General features: G+C 39.9%; 2 protein-coding genes and 2 non-coding genes across 7 annotated transcripts in view; 2 read left to right on the top strand and 2 right to left on the bottom strand.

Moving 5' to 3' along the window:
• Window positions 1-5147, top strand: part of grin1b (glutamate receptor, ionotropic, N-methyl D-aspartate 1b) — a 48501-nt gene extending 43354 nt beyond the window's left edge. For all 4 annotated transcript variants that reach the window (XM_062416876.1, XM_062416877.1, XM_062416875.1 and 1 more), the window contains one exon: window positions 5082-5147. In XM_062416876.1, the coding sequence (XP_062272860.1) occupies window positions 5082-5147 (66 nt within the window). The remainder of the gene's footprint in view (window positions 1-5081) is intronic.
• The window catches only part of LOC133979436 (uncharacterized), a 1726912-nt gene that overhangs the window by 339173 nt on the left and 1374205 nt on the right, over window positions 1-13534 (top strand). The window lies entirely within an intron of this gene.
• trnas-gcu (transfer RNA serine (anticodon GCU)) lies at window positions 12884-12965 on the bottom strand. The gene has a single exon. It is a non-coding gene; the product is annotated as a tRNA-Ser (tRNA).
• On the bottom strand, window positions 13421-13493 carry trnaa-agc (transfer RNA alanine (anticodon AGC)). Its single transcript has one exon. It is a non-coding gene; the product is annotated as a tRNA-Ala (tRNA).

Here is a 13534-nt window from a genome sequence, read left to right as displayed (position 1 = left end):
CAATAATATGCAGCCTCATGTTCACCTGTAGCCACCTGTGATGTCACAATGATGTCACAGTGATGTCACACCTGTGCTTCACTGCAGGTGATGTTAAACCAGCAGAGTTTCAGACAGTGTTGAGTTACTCTTTAAATGTTTTTAAGACTAACATTTTTAAAGTTTCAATCCTTCAGATTTCAGCCGTGGGGTTGATGTGGTGACACCTGTGGTTACCGTGGTAACAGCAGATGTGGTTAAAACACTGCAGCAAAGTGTTTAAACAATAATAAAACCCAGCAGCTTAATGGATGACGAAGCATAAAGACAAATGAGCCGCTTGTTTCCTGCTTCACAATAAAAGCCACCTCATGTTTCAGAAGTCTTTTAATGTGAAGCAGCAGGAAGTGTTGCTCAGCAGCAGGAAGTGTTGCTCAGGTGTGATACAGATCTGCTCTGATTGACACGATGTCGACCACACGAAGCATCAAAATGAATCATAAGTGAAATCTGAGGGATTCAAACTTTAACTCAACAGCTCCAGGTGAAACTACTTCCTGCTTCTGTGGTGAATCTTATGATCATATCACCACATACTGACCATTGTGGGTCTGATTAATGAATAATTGAGTCAGCTTGGAGCCAAAATGCAGGATTTCAGTTTTTTGATGCATAAAAGTCTCATTCCAGTCGTCATATTCAAGAGCTGCAGTTTGTGTCAGATGTCCAACAGCAGCTCAGAAAAATGCCAAATATTGTGTGTTTCTTTTTAAATCCACAGCGGTTATTATTATTATTATTATTATTATTATTATTATTATAAATCTATTATACTTCACTCTGTCTGCAGAGATCCTGACATCAGCTGTTTGTCTCCTGTTGAAACATTTTAATGAGGAAACAGATTTAATAATCCTCATTAAGAAGTTTCAACAGTCACAGCGATGATCACTCAGTTTATTGATTAGTTATTGATCAGGTGAGGTCAGACTCGAACTCATTTCTCTCTGTGATCATCTCTCTTTATTTTCTATATGAGTGTTTTTTCTCTCTCAGTGGATTTGAATGGTGTCCAGACTACATGCTGTAAACACACACACTACCTCTGTCCTCCTCTGCAAGCACGACCGACCGACCGACACGCACACACACACACACACACACGCACACACACACACACACACACACACACACACACACACACGCACACACACACACACACACACACACACACGCACACACACACACACACACACATCCTGACCTCGTTTACACTCGATCAGTCTCTAATCAGATCTTGTTTGGATATAAAACTATAAACAGTCATGACTCGAGTCCTTAAATTAAAAATAAATGAATTCAATTAAAGATAAATAAATACAATAAAAAAATAATTTATTAAGTTAAAAATAATGAGCATCAGAAACAGGTCAGAGCAGCTTTTAGGTTTTAATATTTCAAGTTTCGTTTTATAAACAGAATAATTACAGAAATGTAAAACATGAACTTAAAATTTGACTTGATTTTCGTTCTTTGTCAGATAAAAAAAAAGAAATTATAATAATTCAGAAACTACAAAAATCACAAACTCGAGCTGCAACTATTGATTGTTTTCATTGATTAGTTATTGGGTCCATAAATGTCAGAAAAAGGTGAAAAATGTGGATCAGTGTTTCTCAGATATATTCAGTTTACTGTCATAAAGATTAAATAAACCAAAAAATATTCACTTTAAGAAGCTGAATCAGAGAATTTTATTTATTTATTTATATATTTTAAATATCTACAAATAGCATCAACGGTGAGTCAACGTCCTCGTAAACCACCTCAGAGTCAGACTGAAGTGGTCCCCGTAAACCACCTCAGAGTCAGACTGAGGTGGTTTACGGGGACGTTGACTCACCGTTGATGCTATTTGTAGATAATTAAAATATATAAATAAACATCATCAGTGAGTCTGTTCAGCGTCCCCGTAAACCACCTCTGAGTCTGACTCTGAGGTGGTTTACGGGGACGCTGAACAGAGCAGAGTCTTTTTGTAACTATTTTGATAACTGAAGTCATTTATCAGCTGAAAAACAAGCAGCTACAACATTTCCCATCAGTCTCAACCACATGACTGCCAGCAAAGACTCATGGGAAATGTAGTTGTTTAATACCAACAAAATAATCTGTTTTATGTTTTTTTAATAAACGCTGTTACTGTAGATACTTTATGTTTATGTCTTTATTTAATCAGCCAGGTTATGAAGAAATTACTAATCAGCCCAAATGTGACTGAAAGGAAATGCAGCAATTAAATAAACATTTAAAAGGTTTATTGCTGTAATTTTATCCATAATTCAGAGAAAGAAGGAAGGAAAGGAGGGAGGAAGGAAGGAAAAAGTAAGGAAAGGAGGGAGGAAGGAAGGAAGGAGGGAAGGAAGGAAGGAAAGGAGGAAGGAAAGGAGGATGGAAGGGAGGAAGGGAGAAAGAAGGAAGGAAAGGAGGAAGGAAGGGAGGAAGAAGGAAGGAAAGGAGGGAGGAAGGAGGGAAGGATGGAGGAAATAAGGGAGGGAGGGAGGAAGGAATTTTAATTTTAATTTTTTTTGGTATTTAAAGTTTATTATTTGTGAAACGGACGTTCTGGTTTTTATTTCGCTGCCAGTCGAATGTCGTAAAATCACGACAGATCGTACGTGTTTCCACAAAAAGCAGCAAATCTTTTTTAGTTTCTGCTTTTTTTTAAATTCACAAACAGAATGAAAATCAAGTCTGACTTTAAGTTCACATCTGAATATTGAAACACTTTATTTCTCTTTATAAAAGGAAAGTTATTCTAACATTAGCCAGCGAGCTAACTGAAGCCTGTTTCATTGTATAACGTATATTTAGTTTCTTCTGTTAATCCCTCAAACATCAGACTGACTGTAAATGGATTAAATGGAACACAGTGACACAGAAAGGCTTAAACTCACATCAGCACACAGTAAACAGTCTGGGAGGTTAAACTGGAGCAGAGTCCTTTATCGTGTGTTTATTAACGAGGTTTGAATCGAAGAAAACGAGAAAAAAAACTCAGAGTCAAGATGAAGGAAAAATGTCTGAAGAGTCTCTGCTTGATGTCCGTCAGCAGCTTCCTCTTCCTCCTCTTCTTCCTCTTCCTCCTCTTCTTCTCTCTGAAGGCTTCTGAGCAGAGAGGCTTAAAAACAACCCACATTAAAACCACATCTGTTTCCATGGTAACACCCAGAGGAGGGGGGGTGGGGGGGGAGGGGGGAGGGGTGGGGCAGATTATCAACACAAGTCCAACAGAGCATAACAAAAAGCAGACAGTAGAAAACAAGCTGAGACAGAGTCGAACCCTCGGCCTGCTGCTGCTGAGACGTCTGCTCACATTACACCAGAGAAGAAGAAGAAGATATTTAATTCAGCAGCAGAATGAAACCTCACGAACATCAACATTTAACATTTCTGTCACTTCAGTTAAAAGTCAGATATTTAGATTTATAAACCTTATTCAAGTAAATCTGTGTCTGTAACCATAGACTGTATATAAGAAATGGACGTAACATCCGTGACATCACCCATTGGTTTGCGGACTGCTGCTCGGAGGCCAATAGTATCGGATCTGAGCAGCGCCATCTTGAAAATTTCAGGTGCATGCTGGGAAAAATAAAAACAGGGATTCTACTTATATGGGCATCAGGAGGAGCATGAGGCGCCCTCCTGAACCTGTGAACCAATCAACCTGTCAATCACCACGTAGCCACGCCCTAATGCATACCCTGCTTTATCGTCACATATAAAATCAGGGAGGCCAAAATGTCCCAAATGAACATCATACTGCATTGAAGAAGGCTTTAAACTAGCGATTGAGACCATAAACACATTTTGAAAACGTTTACTGAGGTTAGAAATCAAGTGAGAAGTTGGTGAATTCTCCATTGACTTGTATAGAGACGGAAGTCCTTTTGACACCAAAACGGTCGCCCCCTGGTGGCCTTTTGATAGAATGCAGTTTTAAGTTACTTCCGCGTTGGCCTCATTTCAGAGGACCAGAGCTCCCCGCCTGGTTGAATGGGAAGAACTAAAATACCAAACTAAAAAATTATAAAATAAATAAAATATAAGTAATGAAATGAAGGTGTATATGTATTTACTCACAGACACACACAGTAGCTACACATACATATTATATCTGTTTATACATACATACACATGCATACTTAAGTATATTTAAATATGAATAAGTGAACATGCAAACACACCTTCATACATTATTCACAGTGAAGCAAAGATCACACACAGCAGCTCTGATGTGGATTAATTATTCAAGAAATCCTCTTTTTTACTTTCAGTGTTGAAATAAAGTTTGTTGGATTCAAGTTAATATTTAATTCAGCCAGTAAAGGATTGTATGTTCCATTAACCCTCCTGTTGCCCTCGAGTCAAGGAAGGAAGGGAGGAAGAAGGAAGGAAAGGAGGGAGGAAGGAAGGAAGGAGGGGAGAAAGAAGGAAGGAAAGGAGAGAGGAAGGCAGGAAGAAGGAAGGAAAGGAGGGAGTGAGGAAGGAGGGAAGGAAAGGAGGAAAGAAGGGAGGAAGGAAAGGAAGGACGGGAGGAAAGAAAGAGAGAAGGAGGGAGGAAGGAAAGGAAGGACGGAAGGAAGGAAGGGAGGAAAGAAGGAACAGTCAAACGACACGAAGGTTAATGCAAAAGTTGCTGCATTAAAACTATTTTTGTTGCAACATGAAATGATAAAATATTAGAAGAGCTTCAATCTGAGGCGACAGCAGCGTGTCGTCTGCAAACAGACTCAGCTGCAGTATCTGTTGGTCACCAGGCAGCGTTACTGTAGAATTGGACCTGGTCTGGTTCTGATCTGGAACGAGGAGAAAAAGAGGAACATTTGTGGTTTTATAATTAAAACTGGCTGAAAAACAACATGCGACAGCAGGAAGTAACAGACTCCACCATCTTGGCTCTGAGGGCGACTTCGCTCTGCGTGGGTGTGTGTGTGTGTGTGTGTGTGTGTTTGTGTGTGTGTGTGATGAAAATGACGTGTTAACATGTGTGTCTCCTTTGCTTTCTCTCTCTCTCTTTTTTGTCCCTCTCCCTGTAGCCGTACCCGACTGACATCACCGGCCAGCTCAACCTATCAGATCCCTCCGTCAGCACCGTGGTCTGAGAGCGAGAGCGAGAGAATCACTGCTGTTACTGAGCCACACACACACACACACACACACGCACACACACACACACACACACACACACACACACACACACACACACACACACACACACACACACAGATGGATAGACTGAGCTTCTCCTGACACAGGAAGCAGAATACGATGGCATCAGGACTTTTGGATGGCGTCACACTGTGCCAACACACACACACACACACACACACACACACACACACACACACACACCATCTGTTATCTCACCCTCCGCTAACACACACACACACACACACACACACACACACACTCGCCTTGCTCTGCTTGTAGCCTCCAGCCTGAAGGTTTCCTTTCGGTTTTATTTCTGCTGTGTTTCGTCCAGTTTCCTGTTTGTTTATTTGTTAGTTTTTTCGTCACTCCGATCGATCGCACGAACTCATCAAACCTCCCGATCAGTTCCCGATAAAAGACGATGCCTTCGACGAAGAAATCCAACACAGACCTTTTAAAGTTTCCTTAACGATCAGAAACCTGATCAAAGTGTTCGGGGGAGCCGGGTCGAGTCTCTGGGACAGGAAGTATTTTATTTTTTAAGGCGTTTCCTGAGCGCAGAGCCGCAGGAGTCTCCTAACTGAACCCGACTGTAGGGGTCCGTCAGGGCGAGTCACCGCTGAGGCTCATGGGAAGTGTAGTTCTGTAGAGCCAGTCCAGCAAACTAACGAGGAAAGAAAGATGTGATTCTGTCTTTAAGGAACTCGACAGCAGCGGATCAGATTTCCAGGAGACTGCTGTGGTTCTGTGTTTAGGGTTCAAACAGCAGCCGAAGAAACTAAAAGCTTCTATAAATGACATAAATGATAAAGAGAGAGAGAGGAAAGAAGGAGGAATGCAACATACATTCACATCTGTTTTATATATTGGGTTTCTTTTACGGTTAGAGGCCAAATAAATATTAACAGTCTTCATTTATTCAGACGAAAACAGAGCTGAAGTTAAAAGATGATAAATTACTGTTTGAAGGAACTGAACCTTTTCTTCTTTTACTGTTTTAATTTGAAACTGATTTAGACTAAAATAAAAAAGCTCCGGGGAAAAAAAGCGGGAAAAATTTAAAAAAGCTATTTTTCCCGCTTTTTCTTTTTTGCTGCTTATTTTTTATGTACATTTTTCCCGCTTTTTTTCATTTGTCCCGCTTTTATATATTTATTATTTATTTTAAGCGGGAAAAATGAAAAATGGGGAAACATTTAAAAAGGTGAGCGAGACAGTGTGACCTGCCATCACTCGGGTGTGCAGAGATTTCTTTCATAAGTTTTTAAGAGTCTAAAGTTTTTAGTCTTTAAAAGTTAAAAAAAAAATGTTTTAACATAAAAACACACCTAACATGTATGTATTCAATCCAGGTGTGATGACATCACAGGTTTACATATTAAACATGTTTATAGACAATAATGTTTATTTTGAATTTCTGTAATGACACATTTGTTTTGACAGAAGAAAACATTATTTATGTGATTAATTTACTGCTCATAAAAGAAGAAGAAAAACAATACATGCATGGAAAAAGGAAACAATAAGTAATAAAGAGAAATGTGCAGAAGGAGCCAATAAAACCCATTAAGGGCTCATCATGGTCCTCCTATAGAGAGACATACAACATAAACACTTAAAGAGTAAATAAATACAAACAAAGATGTGTTTATAGTGTGTGAAGAAAGAATTTTCAGATACATAGAATATAATGGGGAGAGCAATTATGATGTCTTACTTAATTGACCCAGTATGATTAATTTCTCTAATAATTAATTAATTATGACACCAGACTCCAAACCAACACATTTTAACTTTGTTTAAATGTTGTCAGATAATAATTCACAACCCGAGAAATTCCTCTCAACTCTTCTCAAGTTAAATCTCGTTAAATCACAGATGAGTATTAAACATCTTCTAAATGAAACTGATGTACAGAAGAAAATACTTTCTGATCCAGAGGCTCCGCCCACTGCCCCCCCTCTCCCCCCCCCCCTGTCAGTCCCAGGGCATGATGGGAAACGTAGGCTCCACCTCCACTGTGTCTCTGCTGATGATGTCATTAGATCTGCATGATGTCAGTCTCTGTCTACCTCCACGACGCTGTAACTCCGACCTGCCGACCAACAGAAACTGATGTCCGGTGAAAACCTCACAACTCCCCCCAGGTCTGCCCCCCCCCCCCCCCCCGCAGGCCCGCTGGAGTTAGGAGGTTTTCACACTGCAGAGGCGATGTAGCTGCTGTCTGTTACAGTTTTTAAAAAAACGTGTCGTTACGAACACGGCTGTCGTTCTGTGAAAAACACGCACGTGCACGAAACATACGAGGGAAGCCTCACTGAGAACAAGAACGACTCCAACTGAGGAAATCTCATTTTAAAGAGATTTTCCTCCTTTAACAGCTTTTGCTTCCAGCTTTTTTTTCATTTCTACACGAATCACACAGTTAATATTTTCTAGCCTTTAGTGTGATATTGTGTGATGAAGCAGCTAAAAGTATCGGATCTGAGCAGCGCCATCTTGAACATTTCAGGTGCATGCTGGGAAAAATAAAAACAGGGATTCTACTTATATGGGCATCAGGAGGAGCATGAGGCGCCCTCCTGAACCTGTGAACCAATCAACCTGTCAATCACCACGTAGCCACGCCCTAATGCATACCCTGCTTTATCGTCACATATAAAATCAGGGAGGCCAAAATGTCCCAAATGAACATCATACTGCATTGAAGAAGGCTTTAAACTAGCGATTGAGACCATAAACACATTTTGAAAACGTTTACTGAGACGGAAGTCCTTTTGACACCAAAACGGTCGCCCCCTGGTGGCCTTTTGATAGAATGCAGTTTTAAGTTACTTCCACGTTGGCCTCATTTCAGAGGACCAGAACTCCCCGCCTGGTTGAGAGACAGAAAACTAAAAGACTGGTTTGTTTCTATCCGTCAGCGACTGTAAAAACATCATATCTGAGTATAACTGAGGTCAATGAGGCTTTAAACAGGAAATGATGCAAACAGCAGCAGAAGAAACTAAAAGCATCATTAAATGATAAAGAGAAAGAAAAGAGGGAATAATACAACATTTATTAACATCTGGTTCATATTTGACTTTATTAAATATTTAAAGGTTTGAACGGTTAGAGGCCAAATAAATATTAAAAGTCTTCATTTATTCAGACGAACACAGAGCTACATTACTGTTTGATGGAACTGAGCCTTTTCTGCTTTTAGGGTTTTTTGGTTTTGAAAAAAAGCGGGAAACATGTATTTTCCCCTCACTTTTCATTTTTCCTGCTTTTTTAATAACGATGACATGTCTAATGTTCAGATAGTAAACTAGTTTGTTTCCATCTGTCACCAACTGTAATAACATCATAACTGAGGTCAATGAGGCTACTAAGAGCTAACAGGATTTGGCTAATGTAATATAGCAGTTACGGCTAGCTGTAGTTGTCTTCTGTGTTAGCCTGTTTAGCGGCAAAAGTTTCGTAAATATCTGAGTGTCATGGGTCATAATTTCAGTGTTGAAGCTAACAGCATTTTCAAGTCAAGATGAGGAAATATGACTCAGCAGAAAACAGCTAAATAATAATTATATAACTTTTATCTCTTAATACGGTTCCTTTAACTTGAACAAACGCAGCTAATGCTAATGCTAACGTTACAAGACAATAGACCGATAGACCAACACAGCTAACGTTAATGCTAATGCAAATATACCAGCTAACAGGAATTTAACACTCACTGTAAAACCAACCTGACTAATGCTAACATGCTAATGTAGTAGCTAATGTTAGTTGTTCTGTTTCCGTACGTAAAGTCCAGCGAGTCTCACCTGTATCAGGATTATTATTATTTTATTGATTATCTAATAAAATGTTAAATTAAATTGTGAAAAACCTTCGTCACAGTTTCCAAAGTGACGTCGTCTTTTGTCCGACCGACAATCTAAAACCAAATCTTTGAATTATGATCCTTAAAGACTAAAAAAATATATATATTCACTTTTTTTGGCATTAATGTTTAAAGAAATACTCATTCAAAAATCAGATTATGTAAATTATTTTATTATAAACAATGAACCAAATATAATTAAAACAAAAGAGATTACCAATTTATTTATTTGTTTTTGGTATAATTTAGCAAATTATATTATGGACCCAAAAATCAAATGAAGTGAAAATGTAGTTGTTTTTTTTCTCTCTGAACTCAGCGTTTTATTCTTCATCATCATCATCGTCATCATTCAGAGACTCGCCAGTTATTTCAGGTTTAAAACTCCCTGCAGTATTTTTTAAATTTTTTTTTTTTAATTATTATTTAACTTTACTGAAGTATTGCCAATATTTATTGCTATTATTTTTATTTTATTTATTATTTTTTTTACAGTTTTATTTAGTTATATTTCCTCTCTTCCTGCTGTTGTCCGCGGGTCAGTCTGACCTGCAGTAACCTCTCAGCAGGTGAAGGTCTGACCTGCAGTAACCTCTCAGCAGGTGAAGGTCTGACCTGCAGTAACCTCTCAGCAGGGGAAGGTCTGACCTGCAGTAACCTCTCAGCAGGTGAAGGTCTGACCTGCAGTAACCTCTCAGCAGGTGAAGGTCTGACCTGCAGTAACCTCTCAGCAGGTGAAGGTCTGACCTGCAGTAACCTCTCAGCAGGTGAAGGTCTGAGCTGATCGGTAAATATTGATCAGAGCCGCTGCGCTGATAACGATCACAGTTTAAATATCTGCAGTCGGCACTTTATCGATCCTGGACTTCATGTTAAAGTATTTATGTAACATCAGAGTCTTGTTCTCAGTGACGCTCACACACACATGCACACGTGCGCACGTTCACTCTGCTGGTGTTTAACAGGTGAGCTGCAGCAGCCAGGATTCACTTCTTTAAGCTTTTATTTCATCTGTTTTTAAAGCTCACACAGTTTCATCAAGTTTAACTCATTTAGTAAAAGAGGAAATTCAGTTCAGACTTTAAAAAAAGAACAAAAAGATTCAAAATAAAGAAAAAGAAACGAGCAGCTGATGGTTGAATTAATGTTTCTCTCATTAAAACTTCACATTAAGCTTCTTTATGTTTTAAACTCAGTGATTCAGAGTTTAACCCTCCTGTTGTCCTCGAGTCAAGGAAGGAAGGAAGAAGGAAGGAAAGGAGGTTGGAAGGGAGGGAGGAAGGAAGGATGGAAAGGAGGTAGGAAGGAAAGAAGAAGGAAGGAAAAGAGGGAGAAAGGAAGGAAGGAAGGAAGGGAGGAAGAAAGAAGGAAATGAGGAAGGGAGGGAGGAAGAAGGAAGGAAAGGAGGGAGGGAGGGAGGAAGGAGGGAAGGAAAGGAGGGAGGAAGGAAGGTAAGAGGGAGGGAGGAAAGAAGGAAGGAGGGAGGGAAGGAAGGAAGGAAGGAAGGAAGGAGGGAGGGAGGGAGGGAAAGAAGGACAGAAGGGAGGAAGGAAAGGAAGGAGGGGAGGAAAGAAGGAACAGTCAAAACAGACGGGGTCAATTTGACCCGGGAGGACGACACAAAGGTTAAAACATTTCTATTGTTCAGTTTACAACTTTTACTCTCTGTGATTTTTCTTTCATTAAAAACATTTTGTTAAAACACTGAAGTCAGGAGGGAAAAAATTGTCTTTTGTTTCTGAACGTCTGAGTGAAAATATATCTGTGATGCTGCAGTAAAATATAAATGTTGTTTCTGTGAACATTGTTTCGTTTTATAATGTTTAAAACTCTTTAAATGTATAATTAAAGAGTCAGAATGAGATTAAATGACTCTGAAACTAAAGTCACAAATAATTACTAATTATATATTAATTCATATTTTTGTCCCATAAATGATGAAACCTGCAGTTACTATTTTATTTATTTATTTATAATTATTATATTTATTTAAATGAAGCAGTTTTTATTTATTGATTTTATTTTGAAAATGTTGAGCAGCAGATTACTTTTATTTTGAAGCTTTGACCGATCAATAACAGATAATCATTTAAATGGATCCTTGCTGCGCAGCTCACCCTGCAGGTTATATTGTGATGTCATACTGTGACATCATGTTGTGATGTCATACTTTTTCTTTTTCTCTCTTTTTTTTCTTTTTTGTAACTTTTTTAAACATTTCTGTTCAACGCACTGACACTTCCTGTTTGAAGAGGGTTTTTTTCTGCTGTTGTATAAAATAATAACGATGAAGATGATGAAGATGATGTTTGTATTAAATCTATAATCAATAATGTAACTATCTGAGTTTGTCGTAGACGAGCGCAGACCGAGTCGTGATATTTCTGTACAGACGTGATATTTAAATGTTTTTACTGCCGACGTCACGTAAACTCAAACCGTAGAAGAAGAAGTGATCAGTTTATCTGTCCGATCAATAAGCGACAGATTCATCGTGTTTCACTGGAAAAAAGCTTTTTGTGTCATTTGGTGCAAAATTAACAAAGACTCTTTATTAATGATTTAACGCCACTTTAACGCTAAGCTAACGTAGCACAGAGCAAACAGCGCAGTGGTTCCCAACCTTTTGTTTATGTTATTAATCTGAAGCCATATTTAAAACCTTCATCACAGCTCGTCTGTTTGAGTCTGAAAAACTACTTTTTACTTTTTTCTCTAAATTTTCCTGGCGGCCCGTCGACGGGTCGCGACCCTCAGATTGGGAACCACTGAGCGAATCAGCCAAGCGTGCAAAAATGTGAAATTTGTCTAAAGACAAAGAAATATATACGAAGAATAAAGTTTCCTGTAATAAATAAATAAATATTAACATGAGTTTAATCTTTGATCTGTCTGTTGGTTTCTTTCATGTTCAGATTAACCCTAACCCTCCTGTTGTCCTCTGGTCAAGGAAGGAAAGAAGGAAGGAAGGAAAGAAAGAAGGAAGGAAGGAAAGAAGGAAAGAAAGGAGTAAGGATGGAGGGAGGAAGGAAGAAAGGAAGGAAGGAAAGGAGTAAGGAGGGAGGTAGGAAGAAAGGAAGGAAAGGAGTAAGGAGGAAGGAAGGAAGGAAGGAAGGAAGGAAGGAAAGGAGTAAGAAGGAAGGAAAGAAGGAAGGAAGGAAAGAAAGGAGTAAGGAGGGAGGAAAGAAGGAAGGAAGGAAAGGAGTAAGGAGGGAGGAAGGAAGGAACGAAAGGAATAAGGAGGGAGGGAGGAAAGAAGGAAGGAAAGAAAGGAGGAAGGAAAGGAGGAAGGAAGGAATGAAGGAAGGAAGGAAGGAAGGAAGGAAGGAAAGAAAGAACAGTCAAAAGAGATGGGGTCAATTTGACCCGGGAGGACGACAGGAGGGTCTCTAAGAATCTAAAGCTGCAGCAGAGTTCAGTCCTACTGTCTCTGAGGGTTCTGGTTCCTAACAGGGAACCGTTGGCTCTGTGTGACCCTCCAAGGATCTGCCTCCCCAGACCATCAGTGCCCCCCCACAAAGCGGTCCTGCTGATGTTCCAGCAGCAGAACGTTCAGACTCTTTCAGGCCTGTCACATGTGCTCAGAATCGTCTCCTCTCCTTCATACTGTCCACACAAACCACCTCAGCTCCTTCTATGTTGTCGTGTCGCCTCAGTGACGTCACGGTCAAAACCGTCACACAATGATTATGTCGCCTCGATTCCGGTGAGTCCTACTCTGCAATGGAGACACAGCGGCCTAGAGGACGTTCCTGTAAGTTCCTAAATTTTAACAGGAACTTCTGTAGTGGAAACGGGGGTTATGTGTAAATAGAACGACGAGGATGGGATTCGAACCCACGCGTGCAGAGCACAATGGATTAGCAGTCCATCGCCTTAACCACTCGGCCACCTCGTCTGTTAACAGGCAGGTTGAAAGTCCATCTTCTGGTGTCTTTGTTTGGACACGCTGTGAAACACAGTGAGGTCAGGTGACGTGACTGGAGGTGTGAATAGGTGAGACACCTGTTTGGAAGGATTGAATCATAGGTGGCAGTCTAACAGCCGGTTCACACATACAGACGCGAACACTGGAGACACAGCAGGACGCCTTTCATTGTCAACAGAACTCTGATAAACTGCCAACGCTACCCAAAGGGAAGGTGAGGAAAGTTCAACTTGATGCAAAAGTTAAAAGAAAAAAAGAAAAAAAAGGTGGAGTGGGAAGAGAAATCAGGCTAGCAAAGAACTTACAGTACATGTAGGAGAGCTCTCTTCATATGAATTCTGAATTAGTTGTACAGATGGGGTTCTTTGTTGCAGCGCACAATAAAGTTGAACGCAACATTGCGTCCTCACAGAAAGAAAGCCTTGTGGAGAATGCGGGCATCGATCCCGCTACCTCTCGCATGCTAAGCGAGCGCTCTACCATTTGAGCTAATTCCCCTGTCTTAACTCCTTCAAGACTCTCTTTGACTTTCGATCGCT

This window comes from Scomber scombrus, chromosome 4 (assembly GCF_963691925.1).
Source record: "Scomber scombrus chromosome 4, fScoSco1.1, whole genome shotgun sequence".
Classification (NCBI taxonomy): Eukaryota; Metazoa; Chordata; class Actinopteri; order Scombriformes; family Scombridae; genus Scomber; species Scomber scombrus.
This window is presented reverse-complemented; position numbering and strand designations above follow the sequence as displayed.